Source organism: Oncorhynchus keta, chromosome 8 (genome assembly GCF_023373465.1).
Source record: "Oncorhynchus keta strain PuntledgeMale-10-30-2019 chromosome 8, Oket_V2, whole genome shotgun sequence".
NCBI lineage: Eukaryota > Metazoa > Chordata > Actinopteri > Salmoniformes > Salmonidae > Oncorhynchus > Oncorhynchus keta.
Genome location: NC_068428.1, coordinates 6,473,635 through 6,501,386, shown reverse-complemented (window position 1 = coordinate 6,501,386; position 27,752 = coordinate 6,473,635). Strand labels below are relative to the sequence as shown.

At 42.5% G+C, this 27,752-nt stretch overlaps 1 protein-coding gene across 3 annotated transcripts in view; it reads right to left on the bottom strand.

The window, feature by feature from the left end:
• Window positions 1-7,501, bottom strand: part of LOC118386752 (protein eva-1 homolog C-like) — a 226,051-nt gene extending 218,550 nt beyond the window's left edge. The window contains exon 1 of one of the 3 annotated variants that reach the window (XM_035774526.2): window positions 5,722-7,501. In XM_035774526.2, the coding sequence (XP_035630419.1) occupies window positions 5,722-5,827 (106 nt within the window). In that variant the 5' untranslated portion in view covers window positions 5,828-7,501. Of the gene's footprint in view, window positions 1-5,160; window positions 5,410-5,721 lie in introns of those variants that run through there. The other 2 variants (XM_035774527.2, XM_035774528.2) reach the window with 2 other exon arrangements.
• Window positions 7,502-27,752: the final 20,251 nt, after the last annotated feature.

Here is a 27,752-nt window from a genome sequence, read left to right as displayed (position 1 = left end):
CCTGACCTCAATCCTTTAGAAAATGTGTCAACGACACTGATTATTGTGCAAAACAAATATATATGTTGAAAGAAAGTAAACACATTAAGTGTCCTTAATAAAAACTAAAAGTCAAACATGGAAAAATATATTAACTTGAAAAAGCTACATAATCCGAACGACAGACTTTTTTCCTAAAATAAATAAATAAAAGTCTTGGCTACATTTAAAGAAATTATCGGTAAACAGATTGTGTCTTTCATAAAAACAAAAAGTCACAATTGCTAAGCATTGTTATTCAAGAGAATTAGCATATCCACATTCTCAGAGGAGAGGCGAGTACAGAGACGATTTACGAGAAGGCCCGCAAACTCTCTCTGCTGGAACCGAGGTTGCCAGTACAGTGAGGTACATTTACATTTACATTTAAGTCATTTAGCAGACGCTCTTATCCAGAGCGACTTACAAATTGTAAGGTACTGCTTATCCAGGACACTAAGCTTCATTTACCGGGCCTCGTTTACCGGGCCTCGTTTACCGGGCCTCACCCAGTGGGTTGACCTGAGGTGGGATGCACGGCTCGTGAAATAAAGCTCAACATTTTTTGGTTCCCGTCATTGGTGTAGTATTCCTCTCCAAAAAGTGTGTGGAGGGCAGGTGATGTGGGTGTGCGTGAGCATCATCAGCATTGCTGGCACTTGAAATCGGCAGTTTGGTTCTGCATTACATTTCGGTTAGCTTTTCCTTGATCTCCAGGCGGAGATGCTGCTCCACAAAGCGCATGTGCTTGTGTCGGGGATCGAGCGCAGTGGCAATGAGCGCTGCCTTGTCTGTATGAGGGAAACAATGTTTTATTGACTGTTTTATTATCTGTTGTGTGCCCATTACGCTACGTTTTTTCATACAGTCATAGATGCAGTGCAAATAAGCGCATATTAGAAGAATGTTTATATTAGACTTGAATTCAGCCAAAAAACAATGAGGGGATTTTGCCAAAAAAGTTCCCACAAGGCCCGTCCAGTGAAGGAAAGGCACCTGTGTGCAAAGGTTGTCCTATACATCACTTGTTTTATAGAAGGGGGGGGGGGGAAAGTTCACAACAATGCTTAAACTACATCAATCTGATTGGGTTGGCCTGTCAGGGCCTGGCTCCCTAGTGGGTGGGCCTGTGTCCATGCTGGTTTTACATGGAGGTCCCAGGTGAGGATAGGTTAGCATGCTCTCCAAATGGGCTGCTGTTACTGAATCTTGCTACTCCTTGCATAGATCTCTACACGAGCAACCAGCAAAGCTTCCAACACTTTGTTTAATCAGACATCACATTTAGTAACAGGAACACATCCAAATAAAATGCTAAGATTTGGGTGGCCTTCTTTGGAAAATGTTGATTTAAAACCCAAAACTGTGGGTTTTGACTCTCCGTGTATGCTCACATCAAGAGCAGAGACAGGAAGGCAAGATGGATCATTAGCCCTCCAGCCACACACACACATTAGTTAAGAGGGTTTGACCTTTGTTGACCCCGTGACCATTTAACAGCCATTGACTGAGGTTAAACTGGTCTCCCGGCCACAGGTTTACGAGACACAGAAAGAGAGAGAGAGAGAGAGAGAGGGGGAAAGTTCACTGTAACATCCTGGTGGGTCTACAATAATAGAGACCTATGGAGAAACCCTGCATGACGCTTTGGGCTGGACGACACCGAAAGAAAGATTGGGGTAAAATACTTCTGCAGCTGGGGTCATATGTCACACTGGTAGACAATGTGTGCCTGAGAGAATGTGTTATCCCTAAAGGCATAGAAAAGGTGGATTAATGTCATATTTAAGTGCAAAGAAACTTCAAAACAAGTAATTTAGCTAGACAAAATGATTTTCAGAATCTTTGACTTGAAATCTGGATGGACTATCCCTTTAAAGTTCCAATGCTGTATACCTGTCATTGCTGGGAAAAGGACCTACGCTTCAAACACTATGATTCAATGTCCAAGTACTGATAATGATGATGGTTCTAATTCCCCAAGAAAAGCTTGGGATAAGATAAAGGCATTTTAATATTAAAGGTTCAGTAAGTATGAATTTAGTCCACAAATGTACCGACATGTCTATTATACGTGAATAGTTTATGATTAGTGAACGGCATAGTGTAGTTATTTTGTTAGATACCTCTCCCTAAAACCCGAAATCATGTTTTTTTTCAAAGCCATTTTAGCTGTTGTGCTAGCTGTTCGGTCCGATCAGATTCACAAATCTTGGGAATTTGTCACTGATAAAGTTGTATTGGAATTTGCAGCTGTTGTTGGTAAGTAATGAGTCTGCTTCTGACATGACTGACTGCATATTTAAAGAGCTAGCTCGTAGCCCAAGGGGGTCTTCTACATTAAATGCTCACTCCCCACTTTCTAATTAAATACAATTGTATTTGTCACATGCGCCGAATACAACAGGTACAACCTTACAGTGAAATACTTACTAACAAGCCCTTGAAGAGAAAAAATCTTTGTCCAGTTCGAAGGTGAGTAATCACTGTCCTGATATCCAGAAGCTCTTTTCGGTCATAAGAGACGGTGGCAGAAACATTATGTACAAAATAAGTTACAAAGAATGCAAAAAAACACACACAATAGCACAATTTGGTTAAGAGCCCGCAAAACGGCAGCCATCTCCTCCGGCGCCATTAAATTAGTCATTCAGGCAGCTGTGTGTTGGAATAATAGAGGTGATAAGGAGAGATAGAACTCAATTACCTAGCACCAACATTGTTTTTTTTATATCTAAGGGTGAATTAAATAATTCAATGCTTGCTCTGATTCAGAGAGGTTGGGTTCATTTCAGTTGAATGTGTTCAGTTGAACAACTGACTAGGTATCCCCCTATCGCCTATACTTGCATGCTATTTAAGCTAACATTGTCAGCGCTGGTTTAGCCTTGATTTCTAGGTTTCTAGAGCGAACATGACATTATGACAACTGGAAATACATGACTAGCGCTGATATGCACTGATTATATGTACATATCTTTACTTTCATTAGGAGGACTTTGGCATAAGGAATTGTCAATTGTCTATTGATTCCAGTACTTTGTCCCTTTGGGGGAAGGGGAAGGAAATGCCATTCCTGGTTCCTAAACTCCTAAATTATATTAGTAATAGGGCCGGGGGTTCGGAATTTGAGACCTGAGTCCCCAAAATCAATCTTGTTTGCTCAACAGGACCAATCCAACGCAACAAGCAAAAACTGATGACTAGGCAGCATTCAATTCCATGTGAGTTAAGAGAATAACTCTGCTTCCAAATGCCATCTGGGGCACTGACAGAGAACTTTAGCAACAAGGCACATTCTTGGCCAGCTGTCGTCTCCCTGGAGACCAAGTACCAAGCCTTTGATTCACAGCTGCTGCTGAGCTGAGGAGGGTGACAGGAGCTGAGGAGGGTGACGGAAGCTGATGAAGATGGCCGTCTCTAGGCCTAGCCTAGATCTGCAGGGAGGAGAGGCTAGACGATATGTCTCATGGTTGTAAGCCGCAACTAAATTGTACTTAATGGCTTCCTTTCCTGTCTCCTTCCCCTTCAGAGGAATGGATAGGTATAAGGACTAGTTGGTTTCCAATTACTTTTCACTGTAACTCTTAGGTCTATCGTGTTTGTCTTAGGTCAGGGGTCATAAAGGAGAGGAAACGAGATGAGCAAGGCCTGGATCCTAATGCACTTAAATCAAATGCTTTTTCAAATCGCACATAGACTATAATGAATGACTTAGGCTTAAGTCGAACTTGTGTGCACTTATCTCAAGAAATGCGTTTATGTTGCTACAAAGCTGCCGAATTAGAGATTTTCTAGATTTTGCAGAATTAACTCCTGCCCAATGTTTTGAAAATAGTGTAACATGTTTTCTCCGAGGTCACATTACAGGCCTATCGATTGACTCAATCTGTTTTTGGACAATATTGATTTGAAGAGACTCTAGATGTAAAGTGTTCAGCCTTTTAAGATGTAATGACAGCTGTCACCTACGCAACAGGGCACAAAAGTAGGGTTACGTTAACTTCAAACTTCACACACACACAAGTTCACACATCTGCTCTTTAAAACCTTGGCCCCCGGTCAGGCATTTGTCCGCTCATTTAAAACCATTAGGAGACCCATTAGAAGCCAATTCACATTGACACAAAGCTCTCTTCCTGGTTTATGACACTGTAAACAAAACGTCCCTCCCTGCTGCTGCTACTCAGTCTGAAACAAGGTAGCTGGCCTGTCCTGGGGGCTAGCGAAGAGTTGGCCTACAACCTCAAATGAGAGAACAGTGGTGTCTTCGGAAGTTTCCCTTGCTGACTTTCTTGCGAGGTCTCCCTGGAAAGGTCTCCCCTAGTACTGTGTTCTACTGGTACTGTGTATTCTGCATGTGAAATTAACTGAATTCATAATGAAACTTTGCAGGCTTGGACCATACTACGTTTCCATTCATTACAATAGACCACAGTTAGGGGTTAGGGTTAGGGGTTAGGGTTAGGTTCTTTACTGTGTGGCAAACAGCGAGAAAACACCCACATGAGTAATGTTACGTGTATCCATATCTACCAATGCTCTTGCAATATTCTCAATACGGCTGTGTTGGAAGCCGGAAGAATGTGGGTTATTTATTTTTCCGGCCGGGTGAGGTAGTAGTATAACCTTTCATGAAGTAAAACATTGACTCCATTTTGTCATGTCTTAATCTGCACACACGATCAGGAAGTTGTGTGTGCTATTTACACATGTGAGTTAGAGTCCTAGGCTTACAATACCTGACACTGAGGCACTGGCTACAGTAAAAACAAAATACTTATTTGAAGTGCCTGTGGGTCATTGTCAAGCAGCAAAACAACAGGGCACAATGTTTATCCAGGGCACCAAGCACATGAGGCTTTCAGCATGATTTAAAGCCAGTAACATTTCCTGTAAAATCATGGAATGAAATAGGCCTACACTTCACTTGGAATAATATGACTTTACCTTGTTGAGATTAGTGCAACTCTATACCTTATAACAACAACAAAAACATTGTTTTAGGGCTTAGTTGTCATATTCTGACGAATAATGTAGCAAAAAAACAGTCATGTTCCTCTATGGAATGTCATGCCTTAAGCACTAGATATAGCCTGGAATATCAATGTCACTTGCATGTGAAGCCATGGGATACATTACCACCATTGTTTACGTTTGTGTTGGGGGTCCACTCTTTGATGGCATGCACATCTTACAGAGTGTACCTTTAAAAGCCGTGGTCGTTTAGCCTACTACGAAACAAACACATGCATGCATAACAGGTTGCAACACGCCAATGAGGGCCCATTGACTACAAAACAAGTAGGCTAGTAAAAAACTGCAACCAATAACCATTTGGACTGTGTTCTGCAAATCTGAAACCTAGGCTGCAGTTGGACTGGTAGCCCAATTCTAATATATTGTTTCGCTCACTAATTGGTCTTTTGACCAATTTATACCAGCTCTGAAAAAGAGCTGATGTGATTGGTCAAAATGCCAATTAGTGGAAACAATATAAGAATTGGGCTGCCTGTCTAAAGGCAGCCAAAGTAGCCCAAAAAATACTTTCTGTGCAATGACCACCATGCCATGGCTTTCTGTATCAATTGTTGTAGCCCAAAACAACTATTTAAAGCATTTACGTCACATATACATAATACACACTAGAATGGTTCAACAAAAGCAGCATTAATTATAAAGGGGTACGCATGCTTTCCCAACCTGAAAACTCAGAGGAACCTTTGGTGAAGTTGCAGAAGACCGTCAGACACGTTATTCCCAACACGAGTGCATAATTGATGGGTGGCGGCACATCTGGGAAGAACATCCTTGAAACTGCGAGCAATGTCGAGTGGCTTCTTCTCCGCGTTCTGAAAGTCCAGCGTTGCTTTGGGGTTTAGGTTCTGTGTCAGCTCAGTCCCATTGCTCATGCTCCGAATCACCTCACCATCCCGGAGAGGAAGAGAAGGAGCGACAGCTCAAGCCAAGCGGCGACGCACGAGGGAACGTCTATTTCGAACTCCGTGTCCAAGTGGCTGGCCCATCTCAGAGAAGAAAAGACGATGCGAGAGGTTTTACGGAGACAAAATCTGTCTACGAAAATAAGCCCGCGAAGTGAGGAATTTTGGTTTGGAGGTCAACGAGAGAGTCGAATTTGATCAACAACAAAAATATAATTGCTAAGTTGCTACGTGTCGCTTATTTGATCAAATATACGTTTTGTAATGTTTAGGTTGTTAGGAGTGCACTAATATAAGTGAATTATTTCCCAAACCATGAATTTTTCAACACAGGTTGCCAACATTAAAAAGCTAAATTATTTCCCAAACCATTAATTTTTCAACAAAACATGATGCTACATTCACCAAAACTGGTTGTCAAGTGCAATTTTAGTTGTTCTATGGTTTTTAGTTCAATTTGTAAGTGATGGTTGATAGTTGAAGAACTTTGCAGGTTGCTGTGGCAAACAAAAATCATTGCTAAGGGGGCTGTTTCCCCCCTGTGAGCTAGCTAACTACACAGCTAACACAATCACTTCAGACTGAAGCTGGAAAGACTGCGAACGAGCTGCATTTCGTTTGCATGTGTCCATACAAGTATGTTGATTCATGATTTTGACTGGCTAAGAAAAGCTGCCTGTCTGTCTCATCCTGACTCCCATTACTAGTGGAGATCGAATGTCAATATTGCAACATTGTTGTAGTAGTAGTGCGTTGCTAGATAACGATGTAAACAATGACACTTTTTATGAATGTAGTGGCTATGTGTATGTTGTTTAGTATAACATGGGCAGGATAGGCTTTAACAATGGGAATTCCAAACCACCTGTTATATAAAACCAGTTTTAGCATGGACATTGCCATTGAGGGCTTCCACCATTTTAAAGTAGTCAACTGGGTGGGGATGCCTATGAGTTGGGTGCAATCCGCTAATGAAGAAGATGAAAATTGACTACTTTAATATGGAGAATGCTGACACAGATGCTATAATGGCACAGACACAAAAATTAGTCATCTATCTCTATGGCCTGTTGTTAACATGCGTATCTGCTCTCTTATTGGCTAGAATGGTCCCAGCTGATCTGGCCTGCCTTCCATCTCTGAGGACATGTATTTCCATTGTTAGAGCGGTCACTTGACTATCTTGTTAATACAATAGACAATCTTTGCCCACCTGTAGGATTGGTGTCTGCATGGTCTGAAAGCCTCCCTTTCTGGGCTGCTGCTTCACTATAATCTCTACAGCCACTCCATGCAAGGGCACTAGGCTATAACCATTTTTGTATCTATTCAGAAATAGTATAGAGTAGATGAACTCTTCCGAGGGGCAATTTCAGTAGTGGCATTCAGATTAGAAAAGAAACACTCACACACAGGCTAACACCACAATTCAAACATGACAGGTAGAAAATAAAAACAAGATAAATAAAAATATAAGAAAAGATGTAGCCTACATTGGTCTGTCTATGGAATTGAAAACTATTTTACTTGCACTCACATCAAACTGAACTTGTCACCAAATGTCACTAGCCTGCTTGGGAAAAGGATGTCTATAGGCCTAGTCTTTCATGACAAAGTTAATGCATCTCACCATATAACTACCGGGTTCCTGGTTTAAGCCTGGTTTTGGCTGTTCCTCCTCAATTGCTACACTGTTGGCAGTGATGAGATCCCTGTGGTCCCTCGGGCCTTTGTTGGAAATGTTCCCTCATTGGCATTGGGACATGTAGCACCTGTATGGGAAGGTATACTGCCTCTACCAAGAGGCCCAGGCTTTTATGTCACAGGTGGTAGTGTAGGCTACTCACCCTGTGAGTGGTTCAAGTTCTCCTTTGGTGGGTCCACCTCCTCATTTTATTTTATTTTTATTTAACCTTTATTTAACTAGGCAAGTCAGTTAAGAACTAATTCTTAATTACAATTGCGGCCTACACCTTCCAAACCCGGACGTTGCTGGGCCAATTGTGCGCCACCCTATTGGACTCCCAATCACGGCCGGTTGTGATACAGCCCGGAATTGAACCAGGGTGTCTGTAGTGACGCCTCTAGCACTGAGACGCAGTGCCTTTAGACTGCTGCGTCATTCGGGAGCCCCCCCATTGCTCCTGCAGAGTAGGTTATTTATTCAGTATTTAATTCAAATGAAATGATTATGCCTGATTGAAATGAGATTCAACACCAGCACATCATCATTATCATCCATTCAGAATTAGACTGCCCTACATCATCAGCCACAGTAAAATGTCCATATATAGTACGTCTTGATTTTGAATAACTAAAAAGTGTAATTCCTGGAGTTATAAATATTAAATCAAGTGCTATTTGCATGTGAAATGTTCTAGGATCAGAAGCATGCATGCATGCATGGGATGTCATTTTCTCATTCCTCCATTTCTGTTGATGGCCCCCTTTTGATGTATATCTTTAGTGACATCGTGTGGATGAAAGGATAAACTGCATGTTTTGTCCCTTTTCGATTCTGTGACAATTCACAGCAGGCAAGGTCAGCCCGAAGGTCAGCTTCCAACATGGCTGTCCACACAGGAATGTATGCATAGATGGCTTGAACTTCTGTTGCATACATATCCAGAGAATGCTGCTTACTATTTTGCGCAATGACACTGTCGGTGTGTTCGAAGAGTCAGCATACAGTTTGATGCATATGTTCCATAAATCCAACAGTATGCACACAGAACACATGGCAACTGCCTCTGCAACACAATGCTGCAAGGCAAATAAAGTGTTTAATTGGAAATGAATGTGCTTTTGGTGCACCAAAATGCAATGACACAGTCGGTGTGATCTGGATCACACATCTGGAAATGTGCGCAAAAAAATCAAATAAATGAATTGATACACATCTTTATAAGGTTCCCACACGGACATATTTCCATGTTACAGTAAACAGCCGGAAGACAGGGTGGAATAACTGTGCTAGTTACACTGAACAAATATATCAACTCAACATGCAACATTTCAAAGATTTTACCGAGTTACAGTTAATATAAGGAAATCAGTCAATTGAAATACATTGATTATGTCCTAATCTATGGATTTCACATGACTGGGAATACAGATATGTATCTGTTGGTCACAGATCCCTTAAAAAAACAATAGGCGCGTGGATCAGAAAACCAGTCAGTGTCTGGTGTTGCCACCATTTCCGTCTTGCAGCGCGACACATCTCCTTCGCATAGATTTGATCAGGCTGTTGATTGTGGCCTGTGGAATGTTGTCCCACTCCTCTTCAGTGGCTGTGTGAAGTTGCTGGATATTGGCGGGAACTGGAACATGCTCTCGTACACGTTGTTCCAGAGCATCCCAAACATACTCTATGTGTGGCATGTCTGGTGAGTGCAGGCCATGGACATTGGGACATTTTCCGCTTCTAGGAATTGTGTATATATCCTTGTGACCTGGCATGGGGCCGTGCATTATCATGCTGAAACACGAGGTGATGGTGGTGGATGAATGGCATTACAATGGTCCTCAGGATCTCAGGATCAAATTGCCATCGATAAAATGCAATTGTGTTCGTTGTCCGTAGCTTCGGTTGTGCAAACCCACTGTTTCCTCAGCTGTCTGGGTGGCTGGTCTCAGATGATTCCGCAGGTGAAGAAGGCTGATGTGGAGGTGCTGGGCTGGCATGGGATTATCTTGGCAAAGGAGAAATGCTCACTAACAGGGATGTAAACAAATGTGGGCACAATATTTGAGGGAAATTAACTTTTTTTGCATATGTAGAATTTCTGGGATCTTTTATTTCAGCTCATGAAACATGGAACCATAACTTTACATGTTGCGTTTATATTTTTGTTCAGTATATATTCTGGACATATATTTTTAAAAAGCTGGTGTACAAAAATGAAAATGAAAGACGCAAAAACTCAACTTAACAGGAAGCATAAAAATAGCACACGTAGTCTTGTTTTGAATTAGAATGACAGATCTGTAACTCACATTTTATGTGAATTTGGTTGGGTCGCCCAAAATATAATATTTTGCATTTGTGAAATTATTTAGATAAGAAAGTAGAGGAATTTGTGTTTCTGGAACCGTGCCACAATTGAGAATCGATTCACGTTTAGATGGAGCATTTGGCTGTTTTGACTTCGAGCCAATTCGCCCATTAAACAGAACATGTAAGGTCCTTGGATTAAAGAATAATGCTAGGTTCCTTTATTCCAATATTGAGCTAGCTAGCCACTGTTACGAAATTACATTGATGTTAGCTAGCTAGCGCTGTGCTAGTGTGAGATTGCTATTGAAATGTTCAATGTTATAAACAGACTGAGTGTTTTTGTTTCTTCTTTAGGGTTCTTGTCCACATCTACAGTGGCTTGCGAAAGTATTTACCACCCTGGCATTTTCCCTATTTTGTTGCCTTACAACCTGGAATTAAAATGGATTTTTTTGGGGGGGGTTGTATCATTTGATTTACAAAGCATGCCTACCACTTTGAAGATGCTAAATATTTTTTATTGTGAAACAGACAAGAAATAATTCAAAAAACAGAACTTGAGCGTGCATAACTATTCACCCCCCAAAGTCAATACTTCGTAGAGGCACCTTTTGCAGCAATTACAGCTGTGAATCTCTTGGGGTATGTCTTCTATAAGCTTGGCACATCTATAAGCTTGGCACACATAGCCACTGGGATTTTTGCCCATTCTTCAAGACAAAACTGCTCCAGCTCCTTCAAGTTGGATGGGTTCCACTGGTGTACAAAAATCTTTAAGTCATACCACAGATTCTCAATTGGATTGATGTCTGGGCTTTGACCAGGCCATTCCAATACATTTAAATGTTTCCCGTTAAACCACTTGAGTGTTGCTTTAGCAGTATGCTTAGAGTCATTGTCCTGCTGGAAGGTGAACCTCCGTCCCAGTCTCAAATTTTCTGAAACGGGTTTCCCTCAAGAATTTCCCTGTATTTAGCACCATCCATCATTCCTTAATTTCTGACCAGTTTCCCAGTCTCTGCCAATGGAAAAACACCCCCACAGCAGATGCTGCCACCACCATGCTTCACTGTGTTCTCGGGGTGATGAAAGGTGTTGGGTTTGCGCCAGACATAGCGTTTTCCTTAATGGCCCAAATGGGACACTTAGATTGCACACAGTTGAACTTTATTTAACTAATTATGTGACTTCTGAAGGTAATTGGTTGCACCAAATCTTATTTAGAGGCTTCATATCAAAGGGGCTGAATACATATGCACACACCACTTTTCTGTTTTTAATTTTTTTTAATTTTTTGAAACAAGTATTTTTTTTTTCACTTCACCAATTTGGACTATTTTGTGTATGTCCATTAAATAAGAATCCATTTAAATTACAGGTTGTAATGGAACAAAATAGGACAAACTCCAAGGGGGTGAATACTTTTGCAAGGGACTGTATGTGTCACCTCATGCTGGGGAGTGAAAATGGCAAAGCCAACTAAATTCACCCCTCCACCAAAACCTGTCATCATTGACAAAACACAGTCCGAGGCTTCACTTGCAAAAGTAAGTAGTTACGGATTTTCTAGCCAACAAGCTGTGTTCATAACATTGAAACCAATGTGATGTGATGCTAGCCTGCTCCCATATATGTTTAGGCCTATCACTTTTGCCAACTTCATTGCTGTCATTGTCAAACCAAACATTGGCATGAAGGCACAAACAGGCTGGCACTGCCTCACTTATATAATGCCATTTAGCTATAGTAACACTGACTTTACTTTTGCAAATCCTCTTGTTTTTCATCAGCAAGTATGCCATTCTCAATTAGTAATGCTTGCTTCTGTTCTGATTTTGAACACAGGTTCCTGAGTCCAGAATTCATCCTTCCCGACAGAGAATAAATCCACTGAAGTTCTCCATCGAGCGCAAAGACATGATCCAGCGGGGGTTTATTTTGGTAAGAGACATTTGAGACAGATGGTTTATAAATCATATTGCAATTACACACCATATTTGTTCGCCAGCCTTTGTACAGAACAGAGTCTATTGAGAGCTCCAACGACCCATGCTGAGCGCTTGTGTGATGTTATGTTGCAGTATAGCTACTTGCATGGTCGTTATTCTAAATCTGTTCTTGGATTGCTAATGTAACAAGCTTCATTGTGCTGCTAGGCGGTATAGGCCCATTTCCCGGGCCATGTCAGTTGCGCCCGCATAGAAGTAAATACGATCACGTTGACTTCAGATGCAGCTCATGCAAGTTGGCAAACACGCAATCAGATGGTTATCGACAACAACATTTCAGATGTCATCAGAGGATTGATTACCTAGCAAGACAGTGAGGCAAGGTAAAATATCACAAATAGAGTCAGAAGAATAATATACAGTGCCTTCAGAAAGTATTCATACCACTTGACTTATTCCACATTTTGTCGTGTTTACAGCCTGAATTCAAAATGGATATATATTTTCTACACACAATGCCCCATAATGACAAAGTGAAACATTTTTTTGACATTTCTGCAAATATATTGAAAATGAAATACAGCTGTGAGTCTTTCTGGGTAAGTTTCTAAGATCAAATCAAATCAAATCAAATTTATTTATATAGCCCTTCGTACATCAGCTGATATCTCAAAGTGCTGTACAGAAACCCAGCCTAAAACCCCAAACAGCAAACAATGCAGGTGTAAAAGCACGGTGGCTAGGAAAAACTCCCTAGAAAGGCCAAAACCTAGGAAGAAACCTAGAGAGGAACCGGGCTATGTGGGGTGGCCAGTCCTCTTCTGGCTGTGCCGGGTAGAGATTATTCATGACCAAGATGTTCAAATGTTCATAAATGACCAGCATGGTCGAATAATAATAAGGCAGAACAGTTGAAACTGGAGCAGCAGCACAGTCAGGTGGACTGGGGACAGCAAGGAGCCTTCATGTGGTAGTCCTGGGGCACGGTCCTAGGGCTCAGGTCAGTTGAAGGAGCATGGCCAGGTGGACTGGGGACAGCAAGGAGTCCTCATGTCAGGTAGTCCTGGGACATGGTCCTAGTCAGGTCCTCCGAGAGAGAAAAGAAAGAGAGAAGGAGAGAATTAGAGAACGCACACTTAGATTCACACAGGACACCGAATAGGACAGGAGAAGCAGATATAACAAACTGACCCTAGCCCCCGACACATAAACTACTGCAGCATAAATACTGGAGGCTGAGACAGGAGGGGTCAGGAGACACTGTGGCCCCATCCGAGGACACCCCGGACAGGGCCAAACAGGAAGGATATAACCCCACCCACTTTGCCAAAGCACATCCCCCACACCACTAGAGGGATATCTTCAACCACCAACTTACCATCCTGAGACAAGGCCGAGTATAGCCCACAAAGATCTCCGCCACGGTACAACCCAGAACCCAGACAGGCCGACCACAACAGTGAATCAACCCACCCAGGTGACGCACCCCCCCAGGGACGGCACGAGAGAGCCCCAGCAAGCCAGTGACTCAGCCCCGTAACAGGGTTAGAGGCAGAGAATCCCAGTGGAAAGAGGGGAACCGGCCAGGCAGAGACAGCAAGGGCGGTTCGTTGCTCCAGAGCCATTCCGTTCACCTTCCCACTCCTGGGCCAGACTACACTCAATCATATGACCCACTGAAGAGATGAGTCTTCAGTAAAGACTTAAAGGTTGAGACCGAGTTTGCGTCTCTGACATGGGTAGGCAGACCGTTCCATAAAAATGGAGCTCTATAGGAGAAAGCCCTGCCTCCAGCTGTTTGCTTAGAAATTCTAGGGACAATTAGGAGGCCTGCGTCTTGTGACCGTAGCGTACGTGTAGGTATGTGCAGGACCAAATCAGAGAGGTAGGTAGGAGCAAGCCCATGTAATGCTTTGTAGGTTAGCAGTAAAACCTTGAAATCAGCCCTTGCTTTGACAGGAAGCCAGTGTAGAGGCTAGCACTGGAGTAATATGATCAAATTTTTTGGTTCTAGTCAGGATTCTAGCAGCCGTATTTAGCACTAACTGAAGTTTATTTAGCCTGTTTGCAGTAGTCTAACCTAGAAGTGACAAAAGCATGGATTAATTTTTCTGCATCATTTTTGGACAGAAAGTTTCTGATTTTTGCAATGTTACGTAGATGGAAAAAAGCTGTCCTCGAAATGGTCTTGATATGTTCTTCAAAAGAGAGATCAGGGTCCAGAGTAACGCCGAGGTCCTTCACAGTTTTATTTGAGACGACTGTACAACCATTAAGATTAATTGTCAGATTCAACAGAAGATCTCTTTGTTTCTTGGGACCTAGAACAAGCATCTCTGTTTTGTCCGAGTTTAATAGTAGAAAGTTTGCAGCCATCCACTTCCTTATGTCTGAAACACATGCTTCTAGCAGGGCAATTTTGGGGCTTCACCATGTTTCATTGAAATGTACAGCTGTGTGTCATCCGCATAGCAGAGCGTTGCACACCTGGATTGTACAATATTTGCCCATTATTCTTTTGGAAATTCTTCAAGCCCTGTCAAATTGGTTATTGATCATTGCTAGACAACCATTTTAATCTCCCAGTGTCCGTTAGAAAGCAGACTGAAAGCAGTTAGAAAGCAGACTTCCTCTAGGATTTTGCCTCTGCTCCCCAGTCGTTAACGGTTACAAGTATACCCATAACATGATGCAGCCATGACTATGCTTGAAAATATAGAGAGTGGTACTCAGTAATGGGTTGTATTGGAATTTCCTCAAACATAACACTTTGTATTCAGGACAAAAAGCGAATTGCTTTGCCACATTTTTTGCAGTATTACTTTAGAGCCTTGTTGCAAACAGGATGCCTGTTTTGGAATATTTGTATTCTGTACAGGCTTCCTTCTTTTTACTATGTCAATGACATAGTATTGTGGATAACTAAAATGTTGCTAAACTCTGTAACTGTTTTAAAGTCACCATTGGCCTCATGGTGAAACCCCTGAGCTGTTTCCTTCCTCTCTGGCAACTGAGTTAGGAAGGACGCCTGTATCTTTGTAATGACTGGGTGTGTTGATACACCATCCGAAGTGCAATTAATAACGTTACCATGCACAAAGGGATATTGAATGGCTGCTTCTTAATTTTTTTACCCCTGCCAATAGGTGCCCTTCTTTGCGAAGCATTGGAAAACCTCCCTGGTCTATGTGGTTGAATCTGTGACGATTTCTTCCAAAGTCGGTTACTCTCCTTGTTCGGGCGGTGTTCGGCAGTCGACGTCACCGGTCTTCCAGCCATCATCGATCTATTTTTCATGTTCCATTTGTTTTGTCTGGTTGTCGCACTTACCTGGCTTCAATTCCCTAATTACATGTTGTATATGTTCCCTCTGTTTCCCCCATGTCCTTGTCGGGAATTGTTTATTGTAAGTACGTGTGCTGTATGTGACTGGAGCGATATGGGTTTTGTGCCCATGTGTTTTGTTATTTTTGTATGCCCGTAGTTATGTACATTAAACGGCTCCGGCTATTTACCAAGTTCTGCTCTCTTGCGTTTGACTTCCATGCCACCAGTTACGCACCCCTGACAGAATCTGTGTTTGAAATGCACTGCTCGACCGAGGGACCTTGCAGATAATTGTATGTCGGGTACAGAGATGAGGCAGTCATTAAAAAAATTATGTTAAAAATGATTCATGCACACAGAGTGAGTCCATGCAACTTATTATGCACATTTCTACTCATGAATGTATATATACCCAGCAGCATACCACCCTGCATCCCACTGCTGGCTTGCTTCTGAAGCTAAGCTGAGTTGGTCGTGGTCAGGCCCTGGATGGGAGACCAGATGCTGCTGGAAGTGGTGTTGGAGGGCCAGTCGGAGGCACCCTTTCCTGTGGTCTAAAAAAATACCCCATTGCCCCAGGGCAGTGACTAGGGACATTGCCCTGTGTAGGGTGTCGTCTTTCGGATGGGATGTTAAACGGCTGTCCTGACTCTGTGGTCACTAAAGATCCCAATGCACTTATTGTAAGAGTAGGGGTGTTAACCCCGGTGTCCTGGCTAAATTCCTAATCAGGCCACCTAAATATCACATCATGGCCACTTAATCCATTTAATCCAAGATGGCGTAGCAGTCACACATCTTTGTCCTGTCGTGTCCCTTGTATATATTGTTTTACATATTTTTCGTTGCATATCCTTTAAAATATTTTGCTAAACATTCTCCTGCAACCCGACTTTTCCCTAAAGTATTTATATTTACTTCGGATCTGGAATCCCTCAACTGAAGTCAGCCAGCTAACTACCAGATATCAGTCAGCAAACCATTGCCAGTGGTCATCAGCTAACCTTCAGCTCGGAAAGCTCTCGCCAGTTCGAACAACTTGACTAACCAGAGTATAATGGACCTGTTATTTTTATCCCCGAATTCCTACCGCAAACTGAACATTTTCTGGATCTTCACAACTAGCTAACCGTAATCCCGGGTGACTACTCCTGGCTAGCGTTTCCATCCCAGAGCAAGCACCAATTTAGCTTGAAGCTAGCCCGGCCAGGGCTCCTGTGCTACCACCGAAGCATACTCCTGGGCTACAATATCGGCCTGCTAGCTACCTAGAGCTACTTGGAACCCTACTAATTCCACGACTGGTCTATCGACGTCACCATACGAAGAGGCAAAAACAGACTTACCCCCATCACGACGCCCCCCTCCCCAAAGGCTAACTTTCTAGCCCCTTCTATCTGCTTGCTTGCTAACCCGGTCTGCTAACTGCTACACTGCCGGGCCCTGGTCTGCAAACTGCTAACTTGCCTGCCCGGTCTGCTAACTGCTAGCCCTTGCTAACTGCTTGCTTGCTAACCCGGTGTGTTAACTGCTAGCTTACCTGCCCGGTCTGCTAACTACTAGACCTTGCTAACTGCTTGCTTGCTAACCCGGTCTGCTAACTGCTAGCTTGCCCTGGTCTACTAACTGCTAGCCCATGCTAACTGCTTGCTTACTAACCCGGCCTGCTAACTGCTAGCTTGCTCTGGTCTACTAGCTGCTAGCTTGTTTAGCTCCGGCCTACTAACTGTTAGCTTGTTAGCCTGCTAACTGTCTGAATCGCCGTGTCCCCAGCCAGCCCAACCACTCACTGGACCCATATGTTCACTTGGCTACGCATGCCTCTCTCTAATATCAATATGCCTTGTCCATTACTGTCCTGGTTAGTGATTACTGTCTTATTTCACTGTAGAGCCTCTAGCCCTGCTCAGTATGCCTTAACGAACCATGTTGTTCCACCTCCTACATATGCGATGACATCACCTGGTTTAAACATCTCTAGAGACTATATATCTCTCTTCATTACTCAATGCCTAGGTTTATCTCCAATGTACTCACATCCCACCTTACCTTTGTCTGTACACTATGCCTTCTGTTCTGAACGTGCTAGACAGCCAGTTTGTATAGTCTTTAGCCGTACCCTTATCCTACTTCTCCTCTGTTCCTCTGGTGATGTGGAGGTTAATCCAGGTCCTGCAGTGCCTAGCTCCACTCCCACCCCCAGGTGCTCTCATTTGTTGACTTCTGTAAACGTAAAAGCCTTGGTTTCATGCATGCTAACATTAGAAGCCTACTCCCTGTCAGGATTTGGCCAGGGTTGTTCCGGTTTTTGGTCACTAGATGCCCCCATTGTGCCTTTTGACCTTTTGTTTTCCCTTGATCCCCATTATTATTTGCACCTGTGCCTCGTTTCCCCTGATTGTATTTAAACCCTTTGTTTTCCTCAGTTCTTTGCTCTGTGTTTGTATGTTAGCACCCAGCCCTAGTACTCTGTGAACTCTTGTTGATCCCGGTGGACTCTCTTGTGGAATTCTGTTTTTGTTCTTGTATGTTTGTTTTTGAGTATCTTTTGAGGCTTTTTGTGCTATACCTTCCACCTTGTGGATTTACCTTTTTGTCTTGGAGGATTACCTTTGTTCTTGTGGAATTCCTTTTGAGGTTGTGGAGTTACATGTTTTCCTGAAGAACTTCACTTTTTACTTCATTAAATACACCGACTCAAGTACTGCTGTGTCTGCCTCATCTTCTGGGTTCTGCCGACTATTCGTGGCTCAGTTGTTTACGTGACTGTTTCTCACTCCGGAGACCCGGGTTCGTAACCGGGTCCTGACACTCCCTAAGTTTGTTTTACTCACTGCTTTAGCACACTCTGCCAACCCAGATGTCTTAGCTGTGTCTGAATCCTGGCTAAGGAAAACCACCAAAAACCCTGAAATCTCCATTGCTAACTATAACGTTTTCCACCAAGATAGAACTGCCAAAGGGGCGGTGTTAGAAAGTAATACAGAACTCTGCAGGCTAAGTCTGTACCCAAACAATTTGAGCTTCTACTTCTAAAAATGTACCTTTCCAGAAACAAGTCTCTCACTGTTGCCGCTTGCTATAGACCTCCCACTGCCCCCAGCTGTGCCCTCTACTATATGTGAATTGATTGCCCCCCATCTATCTTCTGAGCTGGTGCTACTAGGTGACCTAAACTGGGCCATGCTTAACACCCCGGCCATCCTACAAACTAAGCTTGATGCCCTCAATCTCACACAAATTATCAATGAACCTACCAGGTACAACCCCAAATCAGTAAACCCTCATAGATGTTATCTTAACTAATTTGCCCTCCAAATACACCTCTGCTGTTTTCAATCAAGATCTCAGCAAGCACTGCCTCATTGCCTGCATCCGTAATGGGTCTGCGACCAAACGACCACCCCTCATCACTGTCGAACGCTACCTGAAACACTTCTGCGAGCAGGCCTTTCCAATCGACCTGGCCAGGGTATCCTGGAATGACAGTGACCTCATCCCGTCAGTAGATGATGCCTGGCTATTCTTTAAAAGTGCCTTCCTCACCATCTTAAATAAGCATGCCCCTCTCAAAAAATGTAGAACTAGGAATAGATATAGTCTTTGGTTCACTCCAGATCTGTCTGCCCTTGACCAGCACAAAAACATCCTGTGGCGTTCTGCATTAGCATCGAATAGCCCCCGTGATATGCAACTTTTCAGGGAAGTTAGGAACAAATATATCCAGGCATTTAGAAAAGCTAAGGCAAGCTTTTTCAAACAGAAATGTGCATCCTGTAGTACCTCCTCCCAGCTGCCCACTGCTCTGAGGCTATGAAACACTGTCACCACCGATAAATCCAATATAATTGAGAATTTCAATAAGCATTTCTCTACGGCTGGCCATGCTCTCACTTGGCTACCCCTACCCCGGTCAATTGCCCGGCACCCTCCACAGCAACCCGCCAAAGCCCCCACCATTTCTCCTTTACCCAAATCCAGATAGCTGATGTTCTGAAAAAGCAGCAATTCTGGACCCCTACAAATCAGCCGGGCTAGACAATCTGGACCCTCTCTTTATAAAATTATCTGCCGAAATTGTTGCAACCCCTATTAGTAGCCTGTTCAACCTCTCTTTCGTATCGTCTGAGATTCCAAAATATTGAAAAGCTGCCGCGGTCATCCCCCTCTTCAAAGGGGGTGACACTCTAGACCCAAACTGCCACAGACCTATATCTATCCTACCCTGTCTTTCTAAGGTCTTTGAAAGCCAAGTTAACAAACAGATTACTGACCATTTAGAATCCCACCGTACCTTCTCCGCTATGCAATCTGGTTTCAGAGCTGGTAATGGGTGCACCTCAGCCACGCTCAAGGTTCTAAACGACATCATAACCGCCATCGATAAGAGACATTACTGTGCAGCCGTATTCATTGACCTGGCCAAGGCTTTCGACTCTGTCAATCACAACATTCTTATTGGCAGACTCGACAGCCTTGGTTTCTCAAATGATTGCCTCACCTGGTTTACCAACTACTTCTCTGATAGAGTTCAGTGTGTCAAATCGGACGGACTGTTGTCCGGACCTCTGACACTCTCTATGGGTGTGCCACAGGGTTCAATTCTCGGTCAGACTCTCTTTTCTGTATACATCAATGATGTTGCTCTTGCTGCTGGTGATTCTCTGATCCACCTCTACGCAGACGACACCATTCTGTATACTTCTGGCCCCTCCTTGGACACTGTGTTAACTAACCTCAAGACGAGCTTCGATGCCATACAACTCTACTTCCGTGGCCTCCAACTGCTCTAAAATGCAAGTAAAACTAAATACATGCTATTCAATCGATCACTGCCCGCACCTGCTTGCCCGTCCAGCATCACTACTCTGGACGGCTCTGACTTAGAATACGTGGACAACTACAAATACCTGGGTGTCTGGTTAGACTGTAAACTCTCCTTCCAGACTCACATTAAGCATCACCAATCCAAAATTAAATCTAGAATCGGCTTCCTATATCGCAACAAAGCATCCTTCACTCATGCTGCCAAACATACCCTCGTAAAACTGACCATCCTACCGATCCTCGACTTTGGTGATGTCATCTATAAAATAGCCTCCAACACTCTACTCAACAAACTGGATGTAGTCTATCACAGTGCCATCTGTGACTGGAACGAATTGCAAAAATCTCTGAAGCTGGAGACTCACATCTCCCTCACTAGCTTTAAGCACCAGCTGTCAGAGCAGCTTACAGATCACTGCACCTGTACATAGCCCATCTGTAAACAGCCCATCTATCTACCTACCTCATCCCCATACTGGTATGTATTTATTTTGCTCTTTTGCACCCCAGTATCTCTACCTGCACATTCATCTTCTGCCGATCTACCATTCCAGTGTTTAATTGCTATATTGTAATTACTTCGCCACCATGGCCTATTTATTTCTTAACTTACCTCATTTGCACTCACTGTATATAGACTTTTTGTTTTCTTTTGTTCTACTGTATTATTGACTGTATGTTTTGTTTATTCCATGTGTAACTCTGTGTTGTTGTATGTGTTGAATTGCTACGCTTTATCTTGGCCAGGTCGCAGTTGCAAATGAGAACTTGTTCTCAACTAGCCTACCTGGTTAGATAAAGGTGAAATATATATATTTTTTTAAAATCATCCCCAGCTTACAATTGGCTCATTCATCCCCCCTCCTCTCCCCTGTAACTATTCCCCCGGTCGTTGCTGTAAATGAGAATGTGTTCTCAGTCAACTTACCTGGTAAAATAAGGATAAAATAAATAACTAAATAAGGCTTGCCATAACAAAGGGGTTGAATACTTATTGAATAAAGACATTTCAGCTTTTCATTTATAATTCCTTTGTTAAAAAAAAAACAACAATAACATTTTAACATTTTTCTACTTATTATGGGGTATTGTGTCTAAAAATCAAAAATCAAAATGTGAAAAAAAGTCAAGGGGTGTGAATACTTTCTGAAGGCACTGTATTTGTTGAGCATAGCTATAGCAATCAGTCTTGTGTGTTTTCATGGTCTTCACTCCCTCTCTGCTAAGTTTGTCAAAGTCCCGACATCAGGATGGTGTTGAGAGATAGATGGGAGAGGTTGAATGGAGCTGAAGGGTGGGACTAATAGCAAGATAAAACACGTAAAACAGCAGGGGTCTGTAAAATGTATATAGTTTCAGAACCTTTGTGAAATAAGCACAGTTACAAATAGAAATCAAACTGGATGGACATCAGAAATAGAGGAAGGACTCAAAACAAACAAAAAATAACTATTGTAAAAATAGATTGTGTCTGTAAAATGTGTATAAGATGTATAAATTGAAGGTAAAAGCCGAAATGTTTATTTGTTTACTCCAATTGGGGGATCGGCGGTAGGGTTTGCGGGGAATAATAATAAAGGTATATTATTTTAAAAAGTATGTATGTATGTATTTTTTTGATACTTCAAGGGGTCTTAAAATTCAAAATCAAATTCCAAAATGATCCTTGTTTAAACAATTCTATATAGTTTAATAGATCCCTTCCTCTGGCTTAGACTGTAATGGGTTAATAAATATCCAATAGGCCTACATAGCTAATTTAGCTAGTTGGTGATATTAATAGTTTCTGTTGATGGCAAAAGAGTGGAAGAACTGCCCATGTTCCTGGTGCGGGTTGACAGCCAGTGCTTGCCTCTTCTTTGGCAGAGAATGGGACATCCCACTTTCACAGCGAAGGCCACTTACAGCCATTATTTCCCTTGCCTCCAGGCTCCCAACAGAACTTTTGCATTCTGAGGTTGGTCGTCAAGCAGGCTGGTCGTTAGCTCATGTTTTGACCCAGTCGTTAATTCTAATCATTCTTTTTATTCGATGTTGCTATGCTAAATAACAGATTGGCATGTAGCTAGCTAGAATAGGTTCAATTATGAGACAAGAACTTCAATAAATAATAATTGAATAAATATACAATAAGCCTTCATAGGCTGCGCTGGTTAATGAATTCATGTTATTCGGTTTACATGGTTAATTATTCGTTTCACTAACCTTCTGGCATGGGAGACATTGCATTTGTAAAATGGTACCTTGTTGCACAGGTCGTTGAGGCAGACAAGTACTGTAGGTTTGTACAACCCCTAGTTGAAGTCAATAAAGTTGTGTCACATCTGCCTCTTTCTCGGAGCAAAGATGTTTAGGGACCTGGGAGAAAATGGAATAACACAACAACAAAAAGAGGAGAGATTTTATGTTCATCAGTTTGACCGGTTGAAAGCCAGCGGTCTAAATCTACACAATTGTTACCTGGAAGAAAATGGTGGAGGGTCATGCTTTTTCAATTCCAGTCAGGGGGATGGTTTAGTATGTTTTTATTTAGTCCAGGGGAGGGTCGTGTCATTTGTAATCGATTAAATGTCATATTGTTCAGGGTTTGAGAATAAGTTACTTATTATAGTATCATGTGTGCCCGATGATACCCCTAATCCCTGGGAGAGCAATTTCAAGTGTGCCTAGTGTGGTCTCAATAAAATGATCCATAGCCTATCTGGGGTACTAGGACCACTAGGGGAACTTGGCCTATCCACAGGGGGTCAAATGCACATGAGGGGATGCTCGGAGAGCACAGGGCAAAGTTAAATGTTCTTCCTTCCCAAGTTTTGCATTGCACACTGCAGTAGATAGGCATTCCCAATCATGAGCCCCGGCCCACCCTGCTCTTGCTGATGTAAACCCTTCTGTGCTGCCTGTTGGTTTAGAGGACACATTTCAGTGTCTCTTTACGGTGGCACTCCAGGAGGCGAGTTAAAGGCTTCTTCCGAAAATACTTTTTCATTTGTCCCAAAAATGTAGCATCTGTGCGTGCGGACTAGGCCTCCTAAGGCTATTAAGGCCAAGCTCAACGTTAGAAGCGTTGAAGGAGCATCTTTAAACATCCGAGCTGTTTCCCAAAACCATCGTTATTAACGTTGCACTTGAAAATGCTCATAATCTACCACCTGCCTCAGACCACTCCTAGAACGCGTCGTTAGATGCTATTTTTCCCTCCCGCGTCACTTTATACACAGAGGACCTCTGCTAAACATAGAATCACATGGTTTACCCATCTCTCTGTGACATCTGATAACTTCAGAATACAGTTGACTACAAATAAAAAGTTTCCTTTGCAATCGTTCTCTCTGCATGTTGTTTTGGGCATGTTACATAATTCCAGCTGTTGTAAGAAAGATGCATTGTTAAGCCCACGTTCCATCGCTATCAGGAAACTGGCCCTGTTCAGTTCGAAAGCGAGAGCACAAAGATGGGAAGGAGGACCGGAGGTAAACATGCTACTGTTATAAATGAAAACAATATGTTTCGTTGCCAATAATGAAGCTATTTATCAGAGTTATTGACCTCACAATAAGCCATATTTGAGTATTTTACATCATTTTCGTAACTATGAAGCGGCAGCCGCGAAGAGGGACAGCGCATGGGTGCTGAAAGTAGGCTAATTTGAGAAGGACTTTTTTAATCCTCTTGATAGTCTACTAACAAGAGGACTTTGTGTTGGGGCCTATTTCGTCCTTTCAAGAACTAAGAGGTAGGCCTAACTGTTTGACAGATGAAATTATAATCTACTATTCATAGAGTTTGCCAGCCAATTCCTTCAGTCACCATGCACTCCTTAAATATCTGTGTCGGTGAAGAGCTCGGTGTGTTAAGTTAAAACCAGGGCTTGAATTGAGGGGGTATGTGAAGATATTGTGGCTTTTGTTTAAAGAAAATGGCTAATAGCTTATCTATAACTGGTCTTCAGTGCACAATGCTTTATGTTAGAAACAAGCTGTAAAATGCTGGGGAAAGACATGACTCCAAAGCAGATGAGATATCTTTGGTTTGTGTCTATGACATTCAGAGGCTGTGCTTCTGTAGCCGAGCAGACAGAAAATGTACTTTGCCTGGGAACTTTTGTGTGATTCTGCCACTATAAACTGACGTTCGACATTTCAACAGGCTATTCAACAGCATACTAACTCTAAATCAGTCCTGAGAAAGCCCGGTAGCCTTAGAAGGAACGGAATTGAATTATTTAGGCTATATTATTATTATTATTTCATGGCTATAGCCTGCCATTTCAGAAATGTGACATGTTACAGGCTGGAGGGAGGGAGCGCTCATTACCTAAGGAAATAGAAAGCTGTTAAAACAACCCAACATGTTTCTGATAAGATTTCAGTTCAGCTTGGATGCATATTTCATGTGGTTAAAATGCTATCAGCTTTTATGATGTTGATAAAGATAAACATCTACAGACGGTATCTATCTATTCACATTCTCTCAGGATGCTGAAAGAAAGAAATCATATTTCTCCACTCCTGTCCCTGAGTCAAAAATGTAGCCTGCATTTATTTACTGTATAATTTTACTGCAATTAAATGCTTAATTCTGCAAGAGTTCATATTGAGGCCATGTGAGGTTATAGACCTACAGTCAGTGTCCAGATTTCAGTTTCCATTCAACCCATCTGAACAGTAGGCTACAGTTCCCTTGACGTGCCACGAGCCTATTTGAAGTTCCCATCTTGTGTCTGCCGAATTTGTACAGCGCCTCACAATCATCACACATAACACTGCTGTCATCCTCTTTTACCGCTTCACCAAATCTTTCCCAAACATGACTTTTCTGGCCCTCCCATCTCTTTATTCTCAGCTCTCCTTTTGCAGCTTTTCTCTTGTTCTCTTATGAAACTCAGACATTGTCCTTTTTGACTTTGTGGACGGACATAAACGTTTTCTGCCTGTTCCCAAAAGCATTTGGCGATTGGCGTGTGTACAGTTAGGCCCAAAGCTTATAAACCTGTGCGTGTTATGAGTCAACCTGTGCATCACTAGTGGACAACTAGTTGCCTTTTACTATAGTGAGTGGAAAAACCTTGTGGTTTTGTTTTGAGATGACATGTTCCACGGTGTTAGTTACAGTTAGCACTGTAAACACACTTGGAGCCAGTATGTCATGTCTGTGATGTGTGTGTGTGCTGGGAATCACTCTCCCCTACACTCTCTAATTTACCCACATTACAGGAGGAGCAGTCTCTAATACAGGAGCACCAGATGTTTACTCAACTCATTATGGACCACACACGCTTATAAACACAGTCACACATATGCACGCACACACAGGGGCACGCCCAGGTGGTGCCACAACACAAAATGTGAAGCTGTGACAGAATAGAATATCTATCAATCAATACTTGGATGTAATCTGTATTAGAACCTGTTAATCAAGACTTGTGAAACCACACCAGTTACCACTACTAAGTCAGCAAATCTTTTGTGCCAACATCCTCAAAAACATAAATGACACTGTCAACGATGAAGTCCTTCTCTCCAAACTCTCACAAAATACTCCTGACTGGAAGGAGTCCTATCTAGCTGACCGGCTCCAGTGTGTCCCGACAAACGATGACCTTTCACCACCAATGAGGTGCACTATGGTCCATCCTTGGGCCCCTGTGTTCAGCTTATATATCAATGATCTTCCTTCTGTATGCCAAGGGAGTGGAGATCCAAATGTACGTTGACGACACGGTCATCTACATCCATGGAAAGTGTGCTGAGCAAGTGGCTGCCAAGTTAGCATCCGTTATGGAGAATGTTTCACAATGGCTCAATGACTCCTGTCTCACCCTAAATGTGGGGAAAACAGTGGCCATTTATTTCTCTGTCAATCAAAAGCAGAAGGTCTACCCCGACATCCTTATACATGCCCCAAAAAATCTAAACTGTTTCAGAATTCAATACCTTGGCATAATCCTAGAGCCCTCCCTCACCTTAAAAAAACACTGAAAATATTGGACAAAGAAACACATCACTACTACCACTGCAATATAATCACCAAGTTCAACTTGTTTTGTTTTTACAACGTAATTCTGTTCTCAGATATCAGCCTGGTTTACAAGATAACTCACAATCTAACACTTCCACCCCCGAGGGGCTTTGTAAACCTCTGCTCCGATCAAAATAGCAGGGTAACAATAACCTCCACCAGGGGGGACTGTAGCCTCCCCAAACGGTCCACCACCTTTCCACAATCAACCTTCTCATTCAAAGCAGCTAAGAAATGGAATGGTCTCCCCTCTGCTTTGAAAACATGTAGCAACCAACGTCCAAGCCTTTCTCGACTGAGACAAAAACATGATCAAGTCCAATCAGTCATGCACTCATTGATTTGAACCTAAAGGGCCATACTGACTTGTAAATGCAACAGAAGACACATACATTTTTATTTATTTAATTAGGCAAGTCAGTTAAGAACAAACTCTTATTTTCAATGACGGCCTAGGAACAGTGGGTTAACTGCCTGTTCAGGGGCAGAACAACAGATTTGTACCTTGTTCAGCTCAGGGGTTTGAACTTGCAACTAGTCCAACGCTCTAACCACTAGGTTACTCTGCCGCCCCACATACACATGTGTAATTGTAATACGTGCAATAGCTGGGCTATGTACAATATTTCATTTTTATTCATATGTATATTACCATTTCTATCCAAAAGCAATGTGTTTGTTTCTATCTGCAATGTTTTGACTTCTGTGTTGAAACAAGTCTGTATGTCGTAATTCCATTTTTTATTGTATTTTTTATGTATGATATATTTCTGTTTTTTTGTTTTCCATGTAATGTTTCCATGTCTAGATATTCACCTGTGTCTGAATGTTTTAGGGACTACGGATGACAATGAGCTATTAGCTAAATCTGATGTGACAACGTTTCTCAGTGCTCTGAGACTTATGTTTTGGTTGTGCTTGTCCCTGACCCCAACAAATGAAAGAAAATACGGATTTAACTCCCTCTGTTTCATGTCTCTCCCAGTGTTATGTAATCCGGCCTGACAAGTCACTTTAGGCAAGTCAGAATCAATTCTATGAGCGTAAATTAGAACCAAGTCAATGAGAATGAGTCCGAGTCGAGTCCCCATGCATGGCTTCCTCTCCTCCAACCACCCAGCCTCTCTCATAATTTAAAAGTGTATTGGTGTAATCTGGTCTAGTGGTGGTGTTACCGTCTCCAGGCAAAAAAAACGAATCAGGTATGTAGGACATATTTGTTCTTAAAAAAAAAATAACCTGTCATTGTAAAGATTTATCTCCTGCTGGATCTTCAAAGTTCTCCTCTTTCAGTACTAGTTTTGGGCCTAATTGATGGTCATATACTTTATGTATGTGGGCGGTTGCAACACATGTCTTGCTCTTGAAATGTAGACATACCAAGGTGACACTACTGAACCAGTGAACCAGTTGGAACTACAGGCCCCTGAGTTATGACTGAAAGGAAGCGTCCTTTCCGTGTGTGTGTGTGTGTGTGTGTGTGTGTGTGTGTGTGTGTGTGTGTGTGTGTGTGTGTGTGTGTGTGTGTGTGTGTGTGTGTGTGTGTGTGTGTGTGTGTGTGTGTGTGTGTGTGTGTGTGTGTATGCTTGCATCCGTGTGCGTCTCCATGCTTGATGGAGAAACCTGGGGGATGGGATACAGACGGTATATTCCACCCATGCCCTCAGG